This window comes from Aspergillus terreus, genomic scaffold, assembly GCF_000149615.1.
Source record: "Aspergillus terreus NIH2624 scaffold_7 genomic scaffold, whole genome shotgun sequence".
NCBI lineage: Eukaryota > Fungi > Ascomycota > Eurotiomycetes > Eurotiales > Aspergillaceae > Aspergillus > Aspergillus terreus.
Window position 1 is genome coordinate 1,645,790 of NT_165930.1, and position 17,463 is coordinate 1,663,252.

The 17,463-nt window shown below is 53.9% G+C and overlaps 9 protein-coding genes across 9 annotated transcripts; 4 read left to right on the plus strand and 5 right to left on the minus strand.

Moving 5' to 3' along the window:
* Positions 1-493: 493 nt before the first annotated feature.
* Positions 494-1,057, minus strand: ATEG_05533 (GPI anchored serine-threonine rich family protein; the record flags this gene model as incomplete). The annotated part of the gene is made up of 3 exons (XM_001214711.1): positions 494-538; positions 589-941; positions 988-1,057. 3 exons carry the CDS (start codon positions 1,055-1,057, stop codon positions 494-496), a joined length of 468 nt encoding a protein of 155 aa, XP_001214711.1.
* Positions 1,058-2,035: 978 nt separating this feature from the next.
* ATEG_05534 (putative amino acid transporter) lies at positions 2,036-4,032 on the plus strand (the record flags this gene model as incomplete). Its single annotated transcript, XM_001214712.1, has 4 exons — positions 2,036-3,092; positions 3,324-3,528; positions 3,582-3,940; positions 4,001-4,032. The coding sequence occupies 4 exons, from the start codon at positions 2,036-2,038 to the stop codon at positions 4,030-4,032; spliced, it is 1,653 nt and encodes a 550-aa protein (XP_001214712.1).
* Positions 4,033-4,474: 442 nt separating this feature from the next.
* ATEG_05535 (uncharacterized protein) lies at positions 4,475-6,097 on the plus strand (the record flags this gene model as incomplete). Its single annotated transcript, XM_001214713.1, has 3 exons — positions 4,475-4,685; positions 4,738-5,098; positions 5,269-6,097. The coding sequence occupies 3 exons, from the start codon at positions 4,475-4,477 to the stop codon at positions 6,095-6,097; spliced, it is 1,401 nt and encodes a 466-aa protein (XP_001214713.1).
* Positions 6,098-6,246: 149 nt separating this feature from the next.
* On the minus strand, positions 6,247-8,159 carry ATEG_05536 (RAD52 DNA repair protein RADC; the record flags this gene model as incomplete). The annotated part of the gene is made up of 5 exons (XM_001214714.1): positions 6,247-7,217; positions 7,268-7,442; positions 7,496-7,675; positions 7,736-7,822; positions 7,899-8,159. The coding sequence occupies 5 exons, from the start codon at positions 8,157-8,159 to the stop codon at positions 6,247-6,249; spliced, it is 1,674 nt and encodes a 557-aa protein (XP_001214714.1).
* A 513-nt stretch (positions 8,160-8,672) lies between these two features.
* Positions 8,673-9,728, minus strand: ATEG_05537 (uncharacterized protein; the record flags this gene model as incomplete). Its single annotated transcript, XM_001214715.1, has 3 exons — positions 8,673-9,173; positions 9,241-9,587; positions 9,644-9,728. The coding sequence occupies 3 exons, from the start codon at positions 9,726-9,728 to the stop codon at positions 8,673-8,675; spliced, it is 933 nt and encodes a 310-aa protein (XP_001214715.1).
* Positions 9,729-10,931: 1,203 nt separating this feature from the next.
* Positions 10,932-12,141, plus strand: ATEG_05538 (putative integral ER membrane protein Scs2; the record flags this gene model as incomplete). The annotated part of the gene is made up of 7 exons (XM_001214716.1): positions 10,932-10,971; positions 11,035-11,105; positions 11,171-11,193; positions 11,249-11,307; positions 11,371-11,486; positions 11,541-11,648; positions 11,776-12,141. 7 exons carry the CDS (start codon positions 10,932-10,934, stop codon positions 12,139-12,141), a joined length of 783 nt encoding a protein of 260 aa, XP_001214716.1.
* Positions 12,142-12,718: 577 nt separating this feature from the next.
* On the minus strand, positions 12,719-14,100 carry ATEG_05539 (dihydroceramide delta(4)-desaturase; the record flags this gene model as incomplete). The annotated part of the gene is made up of 3 exons (XM_001214717.1): positions 12,719-13,516; positions 13,574-13,786; positions 13,912-14,100. The coding sequence occupies 3 exons, from the start codon at positions 14,098-14,100 to the stop codon at positions 12,719-12,721; spliced, it is 1,200 nt and encodes a 399-aa protein (XP_001214717.1).
* Positions 14,101-14,400: 300 nt separating this feature from the next.
* Positions 14,401-16,010, minus strand: ATEG_05540 (methionine aminopeptidase 2; the record flags this gene model as incomplete). The annotated part of the gene is made up of 6 exons (XM_001214718.1): positions 14,401-14,457; positions 14,513-14,599; positions 14,651-14,812; positions 14,867-15,726; positions 15,778-15,909; positions 15,971-16,010. The coding sequence occupies 6 exons, from the start codon at positions 16,008-16,010 to the stop codon at positions 14,401-14,403; spliced, it is 1,338 nt and encodes a 445-aa protein (XP_001214718.1).
* Positions 16,011-16,408: 398 nt separating this feature from the next.
* On the plus strand, positions 16,409-17,362 carry ATEG_05541 (DnaJ domain protein; the record flags this gene model as incomplete). Its single annotated transcript, XM_001214719.1, has 2 exons — positions 16,409-16,584; positions 16,645-17,362. 2 exons carry the CDS (start codon positions 16,409-16,411, stop codon positions 17,360-17,362), a joined length of 894 nt encoding a protein of 297 aa, XP_001214719.1.
* Positions 17,363-17,463: the final 101 nt, after the last annotated feature.

Here is a 17,463-nt window from a genome sequence, read left to right on the forward strand (position 1 = left end):
CTCTACAGCTTGCGTCGTCTGGTGAGAGAAGCACTTGGGTGGAAGCACGCAGAGTTAGAAGTAAATCTGAGCTAGAGGAGAAATGGTTTTCTTCTCCGAGGTCGACTGTATATACCGTAGCTGAACTGTTCATCCTTGCAAAATCCGTGTCGTGGTGGAATAGGTGCATTCAGTGGCGTAGAGGGGCTACTGAAAATATATAAGGGGATGGCGCTGGTGGTCTTTCCCATTCTGTCTGTTGTCCCTCGCACACCAAACATACGCATTGAATAGATACCACGACAATGCATTTTATTTCTACTGATATCAGAAGTCTTCCAATTTTGTTCCTGAAGATTACCACAATTGCGATATAAATGTCACTGGTGATTGTACCATTGGGCAAATAATGTACAGCAAACCAGCACTTTTGTAAGGAACGAGCTGATGTAAACCTATTCCAAAATATTCCTGTAAAATTATAAACTCGCACCTTCATCTACCACACGCACATTTACCGAATGGCAAAAGGTCCAGCAGCGTTGAAAATGGTCGGCATCTACTAGTGTCAGTTCGTGTGGTGCAACCAAAGACTCGGGATCAGCTCACCTGAGGCGCAGTGGCCAGAGAGGTACTGAGGCGCAGATACCAGACAGAGTCATCCTTGACAGCGGACACGTTCCTCGGGATCGTGAAAGTCACAGTGCCATCCTTCTCGGGAATACCATCGGCGATCTTGATCTCCTTATCGAAATGGATCATGTCGAGGTTCCGGACCGGGTTGTTGTACAACCAGATGGAATAGGGGCTTCCAGGGTACTGGGCCAAGCTATCGTCGCAGAGAGTGGTGCTGGCCCGGTTGAACTGCAGCGTGATCTTGGATCCCGGGGAGACGGTCGAGTTCTCAGGGATTCCCTGGAAGACGTTGACGCAGGGGTAGTCACGCTTGCCCCAGGCTTCCACTTTTGTCAGTGTGTGTCTCTGGATTTGAGGAATGCAGCAACATACGTTGGTTCTTGTCAAATGCGTTGGCGCTGAGCGCAAGCAGAGCGGTGGAAAGAGCAAGAGAGATCTTCATTGTTGCGGTGAACCGGTTGTCAACAGATTTGGTGATGGTGATGGTCTGGGGGGGATCAGAAGGTGAGATGCTGGTGGTATTTATACTCTGGACTGCTGATACCATGCGACCCTCATCTGACTGGGACCACGATCATCCCTTGACGCCACCAAGAGCTCCAGTTTTGGTAGTTGCCTGAAGACCGGTCGAATCGGTCAATCTATTCTTGTGGACGCCGGCTTGGCTGAGACATTCGTATATGTACATGTGGCCCGTCTGAGGGGCGCCGGGTCTCCGGGGTGTCGATCAGCATAGGACCCTGTTACCTCGGTGTCGGGCGAATTACCCTTGACGTCGTTGATCTTCAATTCCTAGCGGATGATGACCGATGGTGTCTCAGTGGGTCACTATGTAACTACCTAGTAGCCTGCCTAGTCTCGAGGGTCTGTTACACTTAAAACAGGGTCCGCATACAACGCCCCAAGCAGATTCGCGACCAATACAGGTTGAGAAATTTCAGATCTATATATATGCCTGTATCTATATATATCCCATGGACCATGCCCGAAGTCCTGAAATAGATCTATAACAGACTCAATAAAGCCTACATACGAAGTAGGTATAAACGAATACGAACATGTCGTTGTCATAACACTCACTCGCTAACTAACTACCCACTTGACATATTGTCGGAGACTCGGAGTCCATCAATCCCCGCTACTTATTGAATCGTCATGTTAATGTCATCTACTATACGCCGTGGCGACTGGTTCGGCAATATTAGGCCTGTCCCATACACCAACAACAAGAGGAAATAGTCGCATATCTCCTCGGCGTTATACCTGCTCCAAATTCTTAGGTCTGATCGAATCGAGAAGGCTGATTGTTGATGTTGATTGACCCCCGTTTATCGATAAGCGCCGTCACGTGCCAGCCCGTCGTGGTTACCTGACACCGCATCATCAGCATGATCGCTCCGGCGCAATCACACTCTCAGCAATGCCCAGGGATGAGGAACACCATTCTCTCCTGGCTGGCCAGAATGGCCATGGTGAGCCAGAGTCACAGTCGTTACTTTCAGACTCTCCCGGCACTGAATATCCCCAAGAGCACGCCGTAAACCAGCATCAACAACATCATCCCGCTAGTCCAGCTCCACCCCCGACCTCCCCCATGGCGACTACCAATGGAGCGCACCACCAATCCGCTCTAGTGCAACCCCTTCCCGATGGGCAACGTCGCCCTCGTACGACCAACCGTGTCCGATTTGACATTGAGGAGGATTCGGAAGACGGTCGCCGTTCGGGTGACCCTGTCCGGCTATCCGAGGACTCATCCTGGTTGGAGGAGGAAGACTATGCGGAGATGGGAAGAAATCGCTCCGAAAGGAGTGGTGGGCAGTCAATTCCGCTCCTGACAGACATAGAAGCGCCCAGTGTGACCCTTGCGACGTCCGACGACTTCTTCCCCGAGGACCATCTAGAGAATGCCCGGCCCAGGAGCGGAATGCGCATGGCATTTATGAACATGGCCAATAGCATTATCGGCGCAGGTATAATTGGACAGCCGTATGCGCTTCGGCAGGCCGGCATGATGATGGGCATCGTCCTCCTCGTGGGACTTACCGTTGCCGTGGACTGGACTATCCGTTTAATAGTTGTGAACTCGAAATTGAGCGGCGCGGACTCCTTCCAAGCAACGATGCAGCATTGCTTTGGGAGAAAGGGTCTCATCGCTATCTCCCTTGCGCAGTGGGCCTTTGCGTTCGGTGGCATGATAGCGTTCTGTATAATCGTCGGCGATACTATACCACATGTCCTAAGCTCTCTCTTCCCGTCCCTTCGTGACATGTCGTTCCTCTGGCTCCTGACCGACAGACGGGCCATAATTGTCCTCCTGGTGCTGACCATCTCGTATCCATTGTCCCTCTACCGGGACATCGCCAAGGTTCGACTCGATCTCCTGTGCGGTTTGCCTTCCCTCCCGACTAACAGTGGAGTAGTTGGCCAAAGCCTCCACCTTGGCTCTCATCAGTATGCTGGTGATTGTGGTCGCCGTAATTACACAAGGATTCCGTGTGCCACCTGAATCCCGAGGGGAAGTGAAGAGCCTTTTGTTGGTCAACTCTGGCTTCTTCCAGGCGGTCGGGGTGATATCTTTTGGTATGTATCCGCCTTTTCACGGAATGCAAGTTTGAATCGAGTGCTGATATAGAAGCATAGCATTTGTTTGTCGTACGTATTAAGTTATTGCATCTGCCTGTCTCGAAATACTAACTATGTTGAAGATCACAATAGCCTACTCATCTATGGCTCTCTTAAGAAACCAACCCTGGATCGGTTTGCGACGGTGACGCATTATTCCACCGGCGTCTCACTTTTAATGTGCTTGACGATGGCCATCTCCGGGTTTCTGTTCTTTGGGTCTCAGACTCAAGGTAACGTGCTCAACAACTTCCCGTCTGATAATGTGCTTGTCAATATTGCACGATTGTAAGTTTGCCATGGGAAAGTACCAAGTGGGAACGTCAGACTGACTGTGGTAGTTGTTTCGGGCTGAACATGCTCACCACCTTACCGCTGGAGGCGTTCGTATGTCGGGAAGTCATGACCACGTATTACTTCCCGGACGAACCTTTCAACATGAGCCGACATCTCATCTTCACATCAGCGCTTGTTATAACCGCGATGGCCATGGCCTTGGTTACCTGCGACCTCGGAGCGGTCTTTGAACTTATAGGAGCCACCAGTGCTGCTGCATTGGCGTATATTTTCCCTCCGCTTTGCTATATCAAACTAAGCAACTCGTCCCGGAAAGCCAAGATTCCTGCATACTCGTGCATTGCCTTTGGAATCATTGTCATGGTGGTCAGTCTTGTGCAGGCCATTGTCAAGATGATCAACGGTATGTCTATTTGACTGATCTATCTACTCACGCAATATAGCATATGCTAACTCTCTGTAGGTGGTGGTGATCCGGCTACCTGCAGTGCCTAGGGAGTGAAAGGCTCCCCTTCTTATGTTCTATTCATTCCTTTCTATCTGATAGACTAGACTTGTCGAACTTGTAGTTATTAGATGTACATATGTTTATCCTCAGGAACTTGTCTTCACAGGGGTTTCCGTTATGCTGTACTCTATACACCAATGTACTCTATATCAATATGGACCAACCAACTAATTTGAGAGCACGAATTCTTTCCTGTTCCGCCGAGACGAGCGTTTGTTGCAAAAAGACCAAACCAGCAACCTGCTACTCTCGGCGCGTGACTTTCTGTTTATTTCTCTCTCTCACTTGTTTTCTTTCCCTCTCTCCTCTCTCTCTGTCTTTCTCTTCCCTCCCTTCATCTACTTCAATTCCCACTCTTACCGCTTCCTATTTCATCCACTCACCATGATGCCTTCTCCTCCATCGTCTCCAACCGTCCCTGCGTCCAAAATGGACCCAGAGGTGATGGAGCGTCTGACAAGAATGCAATTGGCTGACCTTGGAAGCCGTAGACGCGAACACATCTCAACCGTGGAGTCCAGAGGCCCCCGTGCCACAACGCACATACAGGACATCGAGGCGAAGAGATGGACTCATCAACAGGGATCAGCGGCCCAACGTCTCGCTGCAGAGAATGTGTCCAAACTCGATCGCTGGAACAGTAAGCCTCCATTCCCGCCCTCGCCACGAGGGAAGACTAACACGCGAGACAGACGTACATCAGACCATCGGAGACACCCAGGACATGGAACATCTTGATAGTCTCAACAGCGGACAGAGTCACCGTGCCAACCTCACTGCCGCCATCCGCGATCTTGGTAGCCATAACCTCGAAAGGAACAAACCAGGAGGCAAGAAGAAGAAGACACCCATATATGCATCTGTCTTCAACGTGGGAACCAAAAGGAAGAGCGGAGAGCCTCCTGATGACGGGCAACATCGAGCTCGTCCTCCCGCCCCTACACGTCTTGCGAACCCCGGCGCTACCGAAGGTCGCAGGGATAACAGCAGCAAGAGATGTCCTCACAAGGGCGGACGAGCTGTCTCTTCGGCTACCCGTACCAGGAGATCATTGTAAGTGCGTCTTTTAGTTTCTCTGCTTGCCCATCTGACACATCCCCCTGCTGCAGGGGAGATTTCTCGCAATGTATAAGCTCCCCAGAAGAATTTTTGAAGCATGCACGCCAGCTTTACACCAATCTAGACTCTTGTTCGCAGACAACACCAGTGTCTAATGATGATAGATCGGTTCCCACACTCAAAGCAGTAGTGGCCCCAGCTACAGCCTTTGCTCCTCCTACTGCTCTCCCAGCTCCTCCTCCAGTTGCTCCTCCAGTTGCTCCTCCAGTTGCTCCTCCAGCTGATTCTCAAGCTGCTCCCGCGCAGACTGTACCTGTATCCACGGCATCCTCAACCGCCAAACCAATCACCGATATCAAGACAGGAATTCTGCTGGACTTTGACGCTCCCCTCGAACTATCGCCGTCCAAGACCTACAACGAAGACTTGAGAGGCTTAGACTTCCAAGTGCCCGATAACAAGCCCCCAAAACGTACTCCACGACAAGTCTACACGATCGAAGAGCTGAAGCGTCTTGAACCGAAGCCGGAGGCCACCAAGCCCAAGAGCCAGAAGCCTGTCACTCAGCAGCCAGTGGTCTCAACTGGTGGGCTTCCCAAGGTTAGGGCTCCCAGCTCAGTACCTTCAGGGAGCATCTCCATGCCAAAGTCTTCGAAACCCACTGTCTCTGGCTCTGAAATCGCCAAACCTCAACCCGTCAAGTCAGGTACCCAAATGCCCCGAGATCCCAAATCTAATATCTCCATTCATGCCGCCCCCCAGCGAGATGCTTCCAACCCCATCGCCCTGAAGGCACCCCGTCTCAAGCCCGATGCGCCAGCGTGGGAGCCCCCCAGGCCAGCGGCATCTAAGCCCAACACCGCTACGTCTGAGTCAGTCAAATATCCCCCTCCAGAGGGAAGACGGACCCTATCGCTCATTGGCGATCACCTTCTACCGGGAAGGGGAGGAAAGAAAGCTACTGGGCTCGAGGGTTCCATTTATGCCAGCTAGAACTGTGAGACTTGATGTAACTAACCGATGCAAGAACTGTTATGTATTGATAAATGAGGCACGTCAATGAAGATTACGAATGCTCTGTTTGTTCCATTCGCCGAACGCCGTTCCCCCGACCTGCAATTTAAATCCCAAATCCTCTCCCGCTACTGTTGCGGTTGCTGCTGCTGGGGTGCTGCAACACCTTCGTTGATTCTCGGTCTCTTCGGATCAACACCAGCCCCCGGAGCCGCAGGCCCGCTGCCACCCGGGTTCGAAGCATTCGTCACATCGTTTAGAGGAGGCCGCTTGCCGTTGATGTTCTGCGGCGGTCGGTTCGCGGTCATCGCAGACGCAGGATTCCTGGGATCAACGTTTGGCCGCGTCAACGGCCGGTATGACGAGGTACTCTGATTCCTGTTTAGTGGGCTGTTCATGCCGCCGCCCCCGGGGACGCCGATCTTGCGATGCACATCGCTCGACGGGTTGACAAAGTCGCGGGTGTTGTTCGAGGCGGGCGACACACCAGCCAGCATGGGTTTGGAGATGGGCACACTCTTGGTATGGTCCACGCCGGCGGTTTTGCGGATCGACGGGCTCTCCGCGTGCGGGTCGAACGGGGGCGCGGCGCCGGCCTGCGGGTTGTCGCGCAGGAGGTCGACTGCTCGCGCGGAGAAGAATGAGGCCGACGGCGTGCTGCCTGGCGGGAGCATGTCCTGTGTCGCTCGGGTGTCGGTGGGCGGAGGGCCTGGTTCGCGTTTCACGGGGACCTGGGCTGTCCCGGTCCCGGTTCCGGCTGCGGGGGCGTCTTGGTTGGGCCTTGCTGGGCCGGGAGGCATTGGTCGGCCGTTCTGGAAGTTCGGCGCCGCGGCGTTGGGTCTATTGTTCAGTGGGGGCGGAGGGATTTGTCTAGCGGCTGGTGGTGGGTTTGGAAATCGTTCAGGCTTGGATGGAGTTACGATGGATGCGTTAGGTCCGGCGGGGAATCGGGGGTTGTTGTTGTTGGGGCCTCTGTGGGTGTTTTGGTTGTTGAACGGGGTGGGCGGTTGCTGTAGTTTTTGAGAGTCCGGTCCTATGACAATTTCGTCGGGGTTTACGTCCTCTGCGACTCCAAAGTCCGCTTCATCGAAGAGATCGCCTGGTCGTTGTCAGTGATTGTGGCTCTGGAACAGACAGGGTATATCATACTTCCGAATTCCCCGTCCCCATCGAAGTTGCTCGAATCGCTAGGATTGCGTTTCCCGGCGGTGACAGCCGGCTGCGGAGGAAGATCGTCATCTTCCTGGACGCGTTTAGGCGCAGCGGGTTCTTTCTTGGGGGCGAAGTCGGGATGCCGGTGGAGCTCATTGATGTCCCATTTTGCCTGGCATGACAGTCAGCTGAGACGCACAGAGGATGCGTCGTAGAGCCACATACCGGCACAGCCTTGACTTTTGTGACTTTCGAAACGTATTCCTTGTCGTAGATGCAGTTACCCAGCACATTGCCGAAGTTTCGCAAAGAACGCTTGAGCGCATCTGTGGTGCCTTCTTTCTTGGCCTTCTCAAAGGCTGCAGCTTTGCCTTTACAGTTTTCGATGTGGCCGTATCCAATGTCCTGTCGACGTGTGAGCGCGCGTCAAGCGAGGCGAAGGACCCTGTTGTAGTCCGAACATACTTCGTGGTATGTGCCATCCTTCAGAGTAACCCTAACGATCACGGATAGTCCCAAGCTAATCTTTCCAGTGTTCGGGTTTTCGTCGACCTAGAAGCACAAACAATGTTAGATGCGCGTCATCATCTCTCATCCACCCACCAACACGCAAGAGGACAAGACGTACAAAATCAATCTGGATGTTCACGATCGAGCTCGACCACCCGTTGAACCCAAAAACTTCATTGGCAAGGTTGATACACTTGTCAGCAGCAAGGTAGTGGACTCTCTGACCAGCAGCGCCGGGTCTCGACGAGATGTACTCCGGGCCAAGCTTCTTGTCGAGGCGTGCTTGGAGGGTGGCGATCTGTTGGGCTGTATATTCGCTCATGCGGCGCTGGGGCTCTTCAAATGGATTTTCGGCCATGGTCCCGTTGGTATTGGGCATCGTGATACATGCCGCACCGCCGCGATGCTGGTCACCAACACTGGGCATGACGCGATTAGCTCGAGACGCGTAGGCGGATAGGGTGGGATTGTGGTGTATCGTTCACTCACGCGGGCATAATCAATTCTAATTATAAGTGAGCTATATGGGGGTCATCGGAAGAGTGGATAGTCGACCGGTTGTGGGGAATATAGGCAGTCGAGCAGGAGGTTCAGGCAGCTGGAGACGCGTTGGCGGCGGACACGCCCTTATCGCGATATCACGTGACGTATACACTCTCCAAATATGAAAACTATCGATCGAGAATATTTCCGAATACTTCCATTCTAGTGATATCTGGATACGCTGGATTTGTGTCAAGTCTCTCTCAATTCTTTGACAGATTGCAGTCAATCTGAATCATACGTAGGATTCCGAATTGGTATCAGTCTTATGACGATAAAAGTGACCTTCGTTGTTATTCTTGGAAATGTGCCACGTCCAAACCAACAATCTTGCTCCGATCATGAAGTTCTACTGAACCACAAGGCTTGCGCTAGGGATAAGTCCTAAATCTTTCAGTGACTCTCCAAAGAACTCTGCGTCAAACACTTTTCTTGGGAACGTCTGCAAGAAGCTCTGCACTTCGACTCCCTCTTCCTGGAGCGCAGCAGCGACTTCGAACAAGGTTGTAGTGACTGGGAACGTCTTCATGACGTTTCCCTTGGGTGTCTGGAACCTCATACGAGTTTCGGTATAGGCAGAGGCCGGTTTGGACGAAACGGGGCCGGAAGTGGTGGGACCAGTGGAAGCTGGTTGAGCGGGAAGTGCTTTGCCAGCTCGTTCCGCTTTCTCTTTCTCGGCCTTTAGCCGTCGCTCTTCCTTGTCCGCTTCGATCTTAGCCTTCACACGCCTCTTTGCTTCGATGTCAGCCTGTTTCTCTGCTTTCTTCTTGGCCGCTTCCTTCATTCTCTGCTTGCGCTCGAGCTCCTCCTTGATGTCTTGGGACTCCTTGGTGTTCTTCCGCCGGATTTCCTACATGCCCAGTCAGTAAACGGCCCCGAAGGTATCTGCACGGAAGGTACCTAAGGGGAAGGCATACCTCGTTTCTCTTCTTGTCAACCTTATCCTGCTCTGACTGGACGGCCCGTTTTGCGGCGAGTTTCTGCCGAAGCTCCTCCAGCTTCTGATTCTTCTCTTCCTCAGTCAGGGGAGCGATTTCTTCGGTGGACTCCGAAAAGTCAGTGTGTTGCGACTTGGAGGCGTGGAACTCTGCCTGCGCCTGGCTGCGGAACTTCTTTCCGCATTCATTGCAGACCAAGCTTCTGGCTTCCTCGCCGGGTTGTAGGGCTGGGGGTTCATCATCATCCTCCTTCGATGCGGCTTCTGCTTTAATTTCGTCGAGAGACTTGTCTTGGTACTGTTCGAGCCATTCCAGGGCACCTTGGACTGTAAAGGGAACTCTGTCAGTAGCTGGTCTGGTAGAACGTTGAGGGGTTGCTTACGACCGCCGCTCTTTTTCACCGCAATCTCAGCTCTTTCCTTGTCAAATCCCATCTCAATTAGTTGATCCAAGTCGGAGGTGGCCATTGTGAAGCGTGTGGGGTGTGCGGAGTATGGTGAGGAAGTTGGGGATATCGCAAAGAGAAAGGCGGGGTAGTTGTTGTGAGGATAGCGACGCTGGACCGGCACTGGGAGAGAATCGCAGTTGGTAAATGCAAAGGGAATATCCAGATGATTCGTGGATGGTGTCCAGGGTGTGTGATGGCTAAGGTCACAGCAACCAAGTCGGGGTGAAGGTCGAGAGATGGAGCTAGCCCGCAGGTGACGTATCGCCTTGGGAGGGAGTGGACAAAGACAAAAAGAAACCGACTGCGGCGGGATTCGACTCTGTGCTGTCAATATTGAGCTCTGATTGGTTGACTCGAGTCACCACGTTGATGTTTCTACTCCAGACCAGGTAACAACTGTTTAGAACTCTTACTCTTGGGGATTGAGGACAGTTACTCTGTGGGTAAATGAATTTGTTATTAGAAATAATAGGGCTCTGTCGAAGATCATCATTGATTTAGTCCCCCACTGTCTTGCGCGGAAATCCAAGCGCCGTTCGGCGATCAATAGGCAGTGTTGTATAACTACAACATCATCGACGACCATAGGAAGGACTACAATAGAAGACTGAAATTGAAGAGGACTCAGAGAGCGGACTGAAGAAAAACTGTGGACATGAGGTCCAACAGCCTTCCATATCAATCAATCAATACTCCATCAAGATGGCACCATCACATGTATGGACGATTAGCTCGCACCGGATCGCTGGAGATGCTGAAGGACCCGAGGATGTCGACCCGGCGGAATCCGAGAGCGTCAATGACCAGCCCAGATCGGTAGACAGCATGGTTGACAGTTGCGGAATGGAAGCTGTGCGTCAAGAATTCCGCATTCTATTCTCAACCGACCACACGTTTTCTCTGATCGTTTGCAGTGATCCAAAAAGGGCCAGGCAACCGCGTGATGCCATGATGAGTCAGCAGCCCCCCGGAAAGCCAAACTAAGCAATAAGTAATCAGCGGCTCGATCATCACCACTCCAGGTAGTTGGATATTATTATCATCTTCACTCCCTCCTTTCCGCCCGCCGCCTTGTCGCCTGTCCGCTTGAACCTCCTCCTCAGCGCTAGTCCCTCTATATTGACTCTCATCCCGTCTCTTTCTTCTAAACTCCTCGTCTTTCGCATCTCGTCCCTTTTCGTGACCGCGCGGCCCATACCTTCTCCCTCGTCCTGCGCCCACCATGTCTATCGTCCTCGACCCTCCCGAGTTGTCCTTCAAGAGTGAGCTTTTCCGATGATGTCTGCATTTACACAGCTGCATCTAACATTACTGACTGCTATCAGGGCCCTTCAACCGTGAAGTCTGCCAGATCCTCCACCTCAATAATGAGAACTCCGAACCCGTCGTCTTCAAGGTATGTGCGACATCGACATCTCCCTTCGAACCAGTATTCGCATACTAACAGTCCTTCTCTACTAGGTCAAAACGACAGCTCCCAAACAGTATGCGCTACTCCCGCCCTGATCTCCAACATGGACAGGTGCTAACTCTCATCAGCTACTGTGTCCGACCGAACTCCGGACGGATAGAGCCCGGAAAGACGGTCGATGTCCAAGGTGAGTTCTACCTGCCTATTGCATTATCCTTTTATCGCTATAACTAACTGATCGTCTATGAAGTTCTACTGCAAGCTATGAAGGAAGAGCCCGCCCCTGACGCCAAGTGCAAGGACAAGTTCCTGGTCCAGACCGTTGCCGTCACCCGCGACATGGAGTTCGCAAACGTCACTTCAATTGTACGCCCTCGCGAAAACGATCGCTCCATATCCCTCATCACTAACAACCCCTAGTTCGAAAAATCATCAAAGTCCGCCATCCAGGAGCGCAAGATTCGTGTGAACTGGTTGCCCGCCGGAGACTCCCCGGTTGCGGAGCAAGGGGCTGAGACGAATGGCGCGGTACGTTCCCCATAGGCCCCATGGCAACACACCAGCACCAGCAACTGACCTGCGATCCTATTGCGATTCACAGAACATTGCCGACGACGAGCCTCCGGCGTACACCTCCCCCAACGCTAACTACCAGACGCCTGCCGTCGGTGCCTCCAGCAAAGCCAACGACACGTCACCAATCCCACCGCCTGATTTCCAAGAGAAGCCCAAGCGGGAATCTTCTACCCGACAGACCGCCGACGTCCCCACCACATCTGCCAGCTCTTCCGTGGACGAGCTGAAGTCGCAGCTCTCCGAAGCCAAGACCCAGATCCAAAATCTCAAGGACCGGCTCGCAGACCAGGGCCTGAGACAGCGCAAGATTGGTGGCGAGACCGAGAAATCGGGCGGTGCTGTCGTGCAGCAGCAGCAGACTCAGTCTGCCGAGGCCGGTGTTCCGGTGCAGATTGTCGCTGGCTTGTGTCTGCTAAGTTTCCTGATTGCGTACTTCCTTTTCTAAACGGAGGGTTTACCTTACATTTCATTTTTTTTCCCTCCCCATTTCCCTTTTCTTTTATTAACTTTGTTACCCTTGTCACTATTATTTTTGTTCACCTTATTGCCTGTATCTTCTTCGGGAATGCTTCTTGTCCGATTTGTTTCGTTAGCATCAGCATCTAATGCCTTACTCCCGTCTTGACTTACCTTCTACTTCCCCTCCACCACTTCAGTTTTGTCACCTTTTCTTCTTCATTTTCTCTTCCTTTCCAGTTATGAAATGGCTCAATGGACGCAGTGGTTTCGCACTAGCACCAACAGTACGATGAGTGTAAAGATGTATATGTGGCGAAGTTATCTGGCCTTGCCCCGACAGTTGTTAGATGTGTTCACTGTACACAGTTAATTAGGCCTTGTATCCTACATGGGGTCTCCCGTTCCATACCTAGGTACAAACCGACTCAATTGATATGCACACATATATACACCAGGCATAAACATGATCATACGCAAACAAAGCCAACCCGAAACAAAATGAAGAGCGGGATATCATGTCTAGACAGGGCGTACATAATAAACAGACCTAACACCAGCGTAGATCAACACTGAATCTCACTCTCCTTCCACCCCTCACCCGACTCCTCCGGACCAGCCGACTCCGCCGAGATGCCCTCGCCCGCGCGTCCATTCCGATTCTTATCAGCTCCGCCCCCGCCGACGATGCGGCCGCCCTGCGCACGCTTCACCCGACACCACAGCCCGACATTCTTGTCCAGAATGAACGTCCAGATAACCCAGACCCAGCTGCGATGGCACGGCAGGGGCTCGTAGAACTCAGCCGCGATGCGGTGCAGCTCGTGCAGACGCGTCCATGGGACGGCGGGGAAATCGTGGTGCTCGTTGTGCAGGCCGACGTTGTAGGTGAAGAAATTGAGCGGGCCGTAGTACGAGTATGTCTCCGGGGGCGGGAGGGCGTCCAGCGGGTGGTCTGTCTTCTTCTCCGTCTTCTTGGGGTTGTTTTGTTCGGCGATGGGCTCGGTGCCGTGGTCGACGCGCGAGAAGAAGTAGTGTTCTGCGATGAAGTGGCCGGCGCAGGGGTGCAGGGAGCCGGCGAGGAAGGAGCTCAGGAGGAGGTAGAGGAGCGGCTGGAGGGAGTCGCCGCTCAGGCGCGTAAGGGCGTAGTCGAAGGAGAATTGGACGAGGAGGTTGAGGGCGTGGATGGGGGTGAAGGGCGGGCTGTAGACGAACATGGGGCGCAGGGCGTAGAAGAGGATCTGGAAGGTGCAGAAGAAGGCCTTGCCGAGGAGGGAGTCGAGGAGGAAGGCTTCGACGGCGGTGGGGAGGTCGGTGTCGAGGCCGGCGACGCCGAGGGATTTGTGGTGCGTGAGGTGGTAGGGCTGGCAGTCTCTGTTAGTCTTTCAGTTCTGAATATGGGGAAGGGGTTTGAGGCGTACCCGGAAGGCGGCACTATAGGGCAACCCGATGGGGAGATTGGCGAAGATGGCCAGGAGACGGTTGGCCAAGGGAGAGCGAAAGGCGAGGTTATGGGAGATCTCGTGGATGGCCAGGAAGATATTCTGGTTGGCGGTGGCTCCGATCACGTAGGCCGTGGCGATGAAGCGCCAGTCCAGCATGGAGGTGTTTCGCAGGAGGTATGCGCAGCATATCTGCAGGGAGACGACACCGAGTACCACATACTTGGTCAAGGGTTCAGGGCCGCAAAGCTTGGTGACCTGGATTCGGGGGATGTGTCAACATGCGGGACCGGGTGTCGAGAAAAGATGGCGGTTACCTCCGGATGGGCCTTGATGATTGCCTGTCGTCTTGACCGATGCGGCTCCTCGGTGTATGTCCAGAAAAACTGGTCTTCCACGGCCGAGACTTCCGCAGGAGGAATCCTGGTCGACGGGGTTTGTTCCTGGGACTTTGCGGCGGACACGCGGAGGTGCGGGAGACCGGTTGTTTCGACGGCGGAGGACATGACGGGGACGTAGAGGGGATGGGATGAAGGGAGAAGGATTGGGATCCTACGCCATGGATTGAGGAGAGAGAAGAAAAGGAGGAAGTGGAAAAGAGACGGAGAGAGAGAGGGAAATGGGATGGTTAACAACGTGAGCCGGAGTGGATGTTTTCCACGTGGGGCGACCCGGTGGCTCACATGGTCCGTTCACTACGCCAATGTCCTACAAGTATCGAAGTATGAAATGTCATGTCATTGCTAAGAAAGTGCTTTATTTCTAGATGGTATGGCTTGTTATATGAAATGCCAGTGTTTCTCTCATCAGTAATCGTCGCCACGACTGATCACTTCCTTCACGGTAGGACGGAGGACGATCGTCTGTCACAGTCAGTATATAGAACGCAAACGCAAGCGGTCGATCAATCATTCTTACATGTTCAAACTGGGCGGTATAGGAGCCCTTGATATCGCAGAGAGGCGGGTAGTCCTGGACAATGCCAGACGACACCAGGTTGTTCAACTGGAGAGCGTTAGTACGAAGCCTGGCTCAACTCGATCCCACTCCACTTACTCCAAGGAGATACTTGTCCTGGCCCAACCGGTCAAGATACCGACGACAAAACGGAAGAGTTCCAAAGTTCTTGTTGATCACATTCAACAAGTTCTTCGCCGACGACAGTCGCAGCGGCACCGGGGTAGCGTTCGGTACTAACGCATAGTGGGAGGTTTCCATCTGTCGTTGTCAGTATGCTCATCTAGATCAAGAAAGTCCACATGGTAGACGTACATCCTCTCGCACATAACCCTTTCCGGTACTACCGAAAGTCTCAATGGCGAACACTTCGCCCTCCTCCATCTTCGTCTGGTCCCCACCCTTCACGATGGGGACACTCTTGCCGCCATGAATAACATGCTGGTCGATGTTGTGACCGTTGAGGTTTCGAATGCACTTGACGGGGTGCATCTGCCCGTTGATTTCGACTTCGTAGCTCTCCATGGTCTCCTGGATGGCAGCACCGATATCGCTCATGCGGACATCGATTCCGGCTTCGCGAATACCGGTGTTGGTGGCATCCTTGACAGCCTCCAAAAGCGGATCATACACCGGGTCAAAAGCCATAGTAAAGGCACTGTCGACAATCCGGCCGTTGAGGTGTGCACCAAAGTCGACCTTCATCACGTCGCCCTGCTGCAGAACCATCTTGTTGCCGGCGTTGGGGGTGTAATGGGCGGCGCAGTGGTTGATACTCAGACCACAGGGGAAGCCCATGCCGCCCTTGAGGTTGTCGCCCTCCTCCAGACCCTGGTGGCCGGTCAGCGCGCGGACGGCGTCCTCGATGCCCTCGGCGATCTCGGTGAGGGTCTGGCCAGGCTTGATGTTCTTCTGCGCATACTGGCGCACCTGGCGATGCACCTCGGCACCCTGGCGGTACTCCTGCAGGAAGTCATTGTTCATGCGGTCGAGGTAGCGCTTCTCCTCGTTGGTGGTGCGGTACGAGTTCTCGTTCTTGTACTCGACGATCTCGCCCTCCGGGTACTGGTTGTTGGGGAAAAGCTGCGAGATGGGCACGCGCGGCGGCGAGCTCTGCACCTTGGCGCCACCCTTCTTCTTCTTCTTCGGCTTGCGCTTCTTCTTCTTCTTGGCCGCTGGGTAAGGGTTAGTCCGTTTTCCGCTCTTGTGGACGAAGGGCTACCCACCTCCGCTGGCGGCTCCCTCGGGGGCAGCGTTTCCGTCGACCTCGTCGTCGTCTGAATCATCCTCCGCCTCTCCGGCTTCAGCTTGACCCGCGGTGGCGGCGGCGGCCTTTGAGTCGCCGGCCTGGCCGTTCACTGTTATCTAATCAGCGGGAGATCGGGCAGTAGTGAGTAGTGGAGGTGGAATGGAGCATACGGTCGAGCTTCTTGAGATCCTCGCTAGCCTGAGCAGCCATGGTGAGGACAAGAGTGGTGCGGTGGTGGTGGAGAGAAGAGGCGGAAGTTGTGGCGGGTAAAAAAATGAGGGGATCAAGTACGGAGTAGGTAATCTTGCGGCTGTGCCAAGACGTTGGTGGACAAAGGTATCAGACGAGGTTAGTATACAAGATTTACAAGAATTCACCTGGTCACTAAATGTAGACATAAAACAGTCATCGAATGGAGAGGTATTCAATACTGAAAGCACATCCTGAGCGGAACTCCGATCAACGCTAGTCAGGTGTCTCCCACCGACCGATGACGCACCTCCGATACAATCTCTCCATACTTCGTTCATCCTCACTCACCACTTCTCTTTCTACTTCTACCTCATACCAACACTCCAGCTGTCAATGCGACCCCCCTTCCACAAGGCATGCCATTTCCCCGCATGAGGAGACCACCTCCGCCCTTCACCTCAAAACCACAACTCCTCAATCCTCTCCATGCGCACCGCACCTTCACCTCCACGCGCCACCGTTCAACCCGCGAACCGAACTACTACGAGATCCTCGAAGTGCCCATAACCGCCTCGCAGGCCGAGATCAAAAAGTCCTTCTCCCCCCTCATCCCCCCATGCAGGACACACCCTCTAACTGAAACGATCGATAGGAAATTCTACGCCCTCTCCCTCCGCCACCACCCAGACCGCAACCGCGACGACCCCAGCGCCTCGCAACGCTTTGCCCGCATCTCCTCCGCCTACAATGTCCTCGGCAACCACACGAAACGCGCCACCTACGACCGCGACCATGGCATCCTCGCCCACCACATGTCCGCCTCGTCCACCCACAGCACCGCCACCCCGGGCCAGCACCCCATGGGCAGCCACAGCAGCTACAGCGCTGGCGTCCACCACAAGGGCGCCTCGTACGCCGGTTCCCGCCCCGCCAGCGGCCTGAGTAAACGCCGGGGGCCGTTCCGTGGACCGCCGCCGAGTTTCTACGCCCATGGCGGGTTTGGGGCGCGGAAGCCGCCGCCGGGGGCGGGCGCGCATGCCGCTGGTGGTGCGGCGGGGAGGAGCGCCGGAAATCGTGCAGAGGACGACCCGACCTCGTTTATTGACCGCAATCCTATCCATCATTTCAATGCGCGCGGTCATTACCGCACACAGTCGGCTGAGGATGCGCGCCGCGAGGAACGGCGCTCCCGCGCCATGGGATCGGCCCTGAATGACCAGTATATCGGCACGCGAGGGGACTTTGCCTTGCGCTTTATCGTCGTCTGCGGCATGTTGGCGGGCGCCGTCGCCCTGACTGGGTTCTACCGCTGGCCGGGCGAACAAAACAGTAAACCAACCAAGCCGAAATCGGTGCGGAAGGAGGAGTAGCCATTATATTCCGCAGATCCATGTACTACTCTGTATATACCATAGGATAGACCTTCACAACAAAGGAAATGTATTGATTGATATACAGTAACCATTCGCAG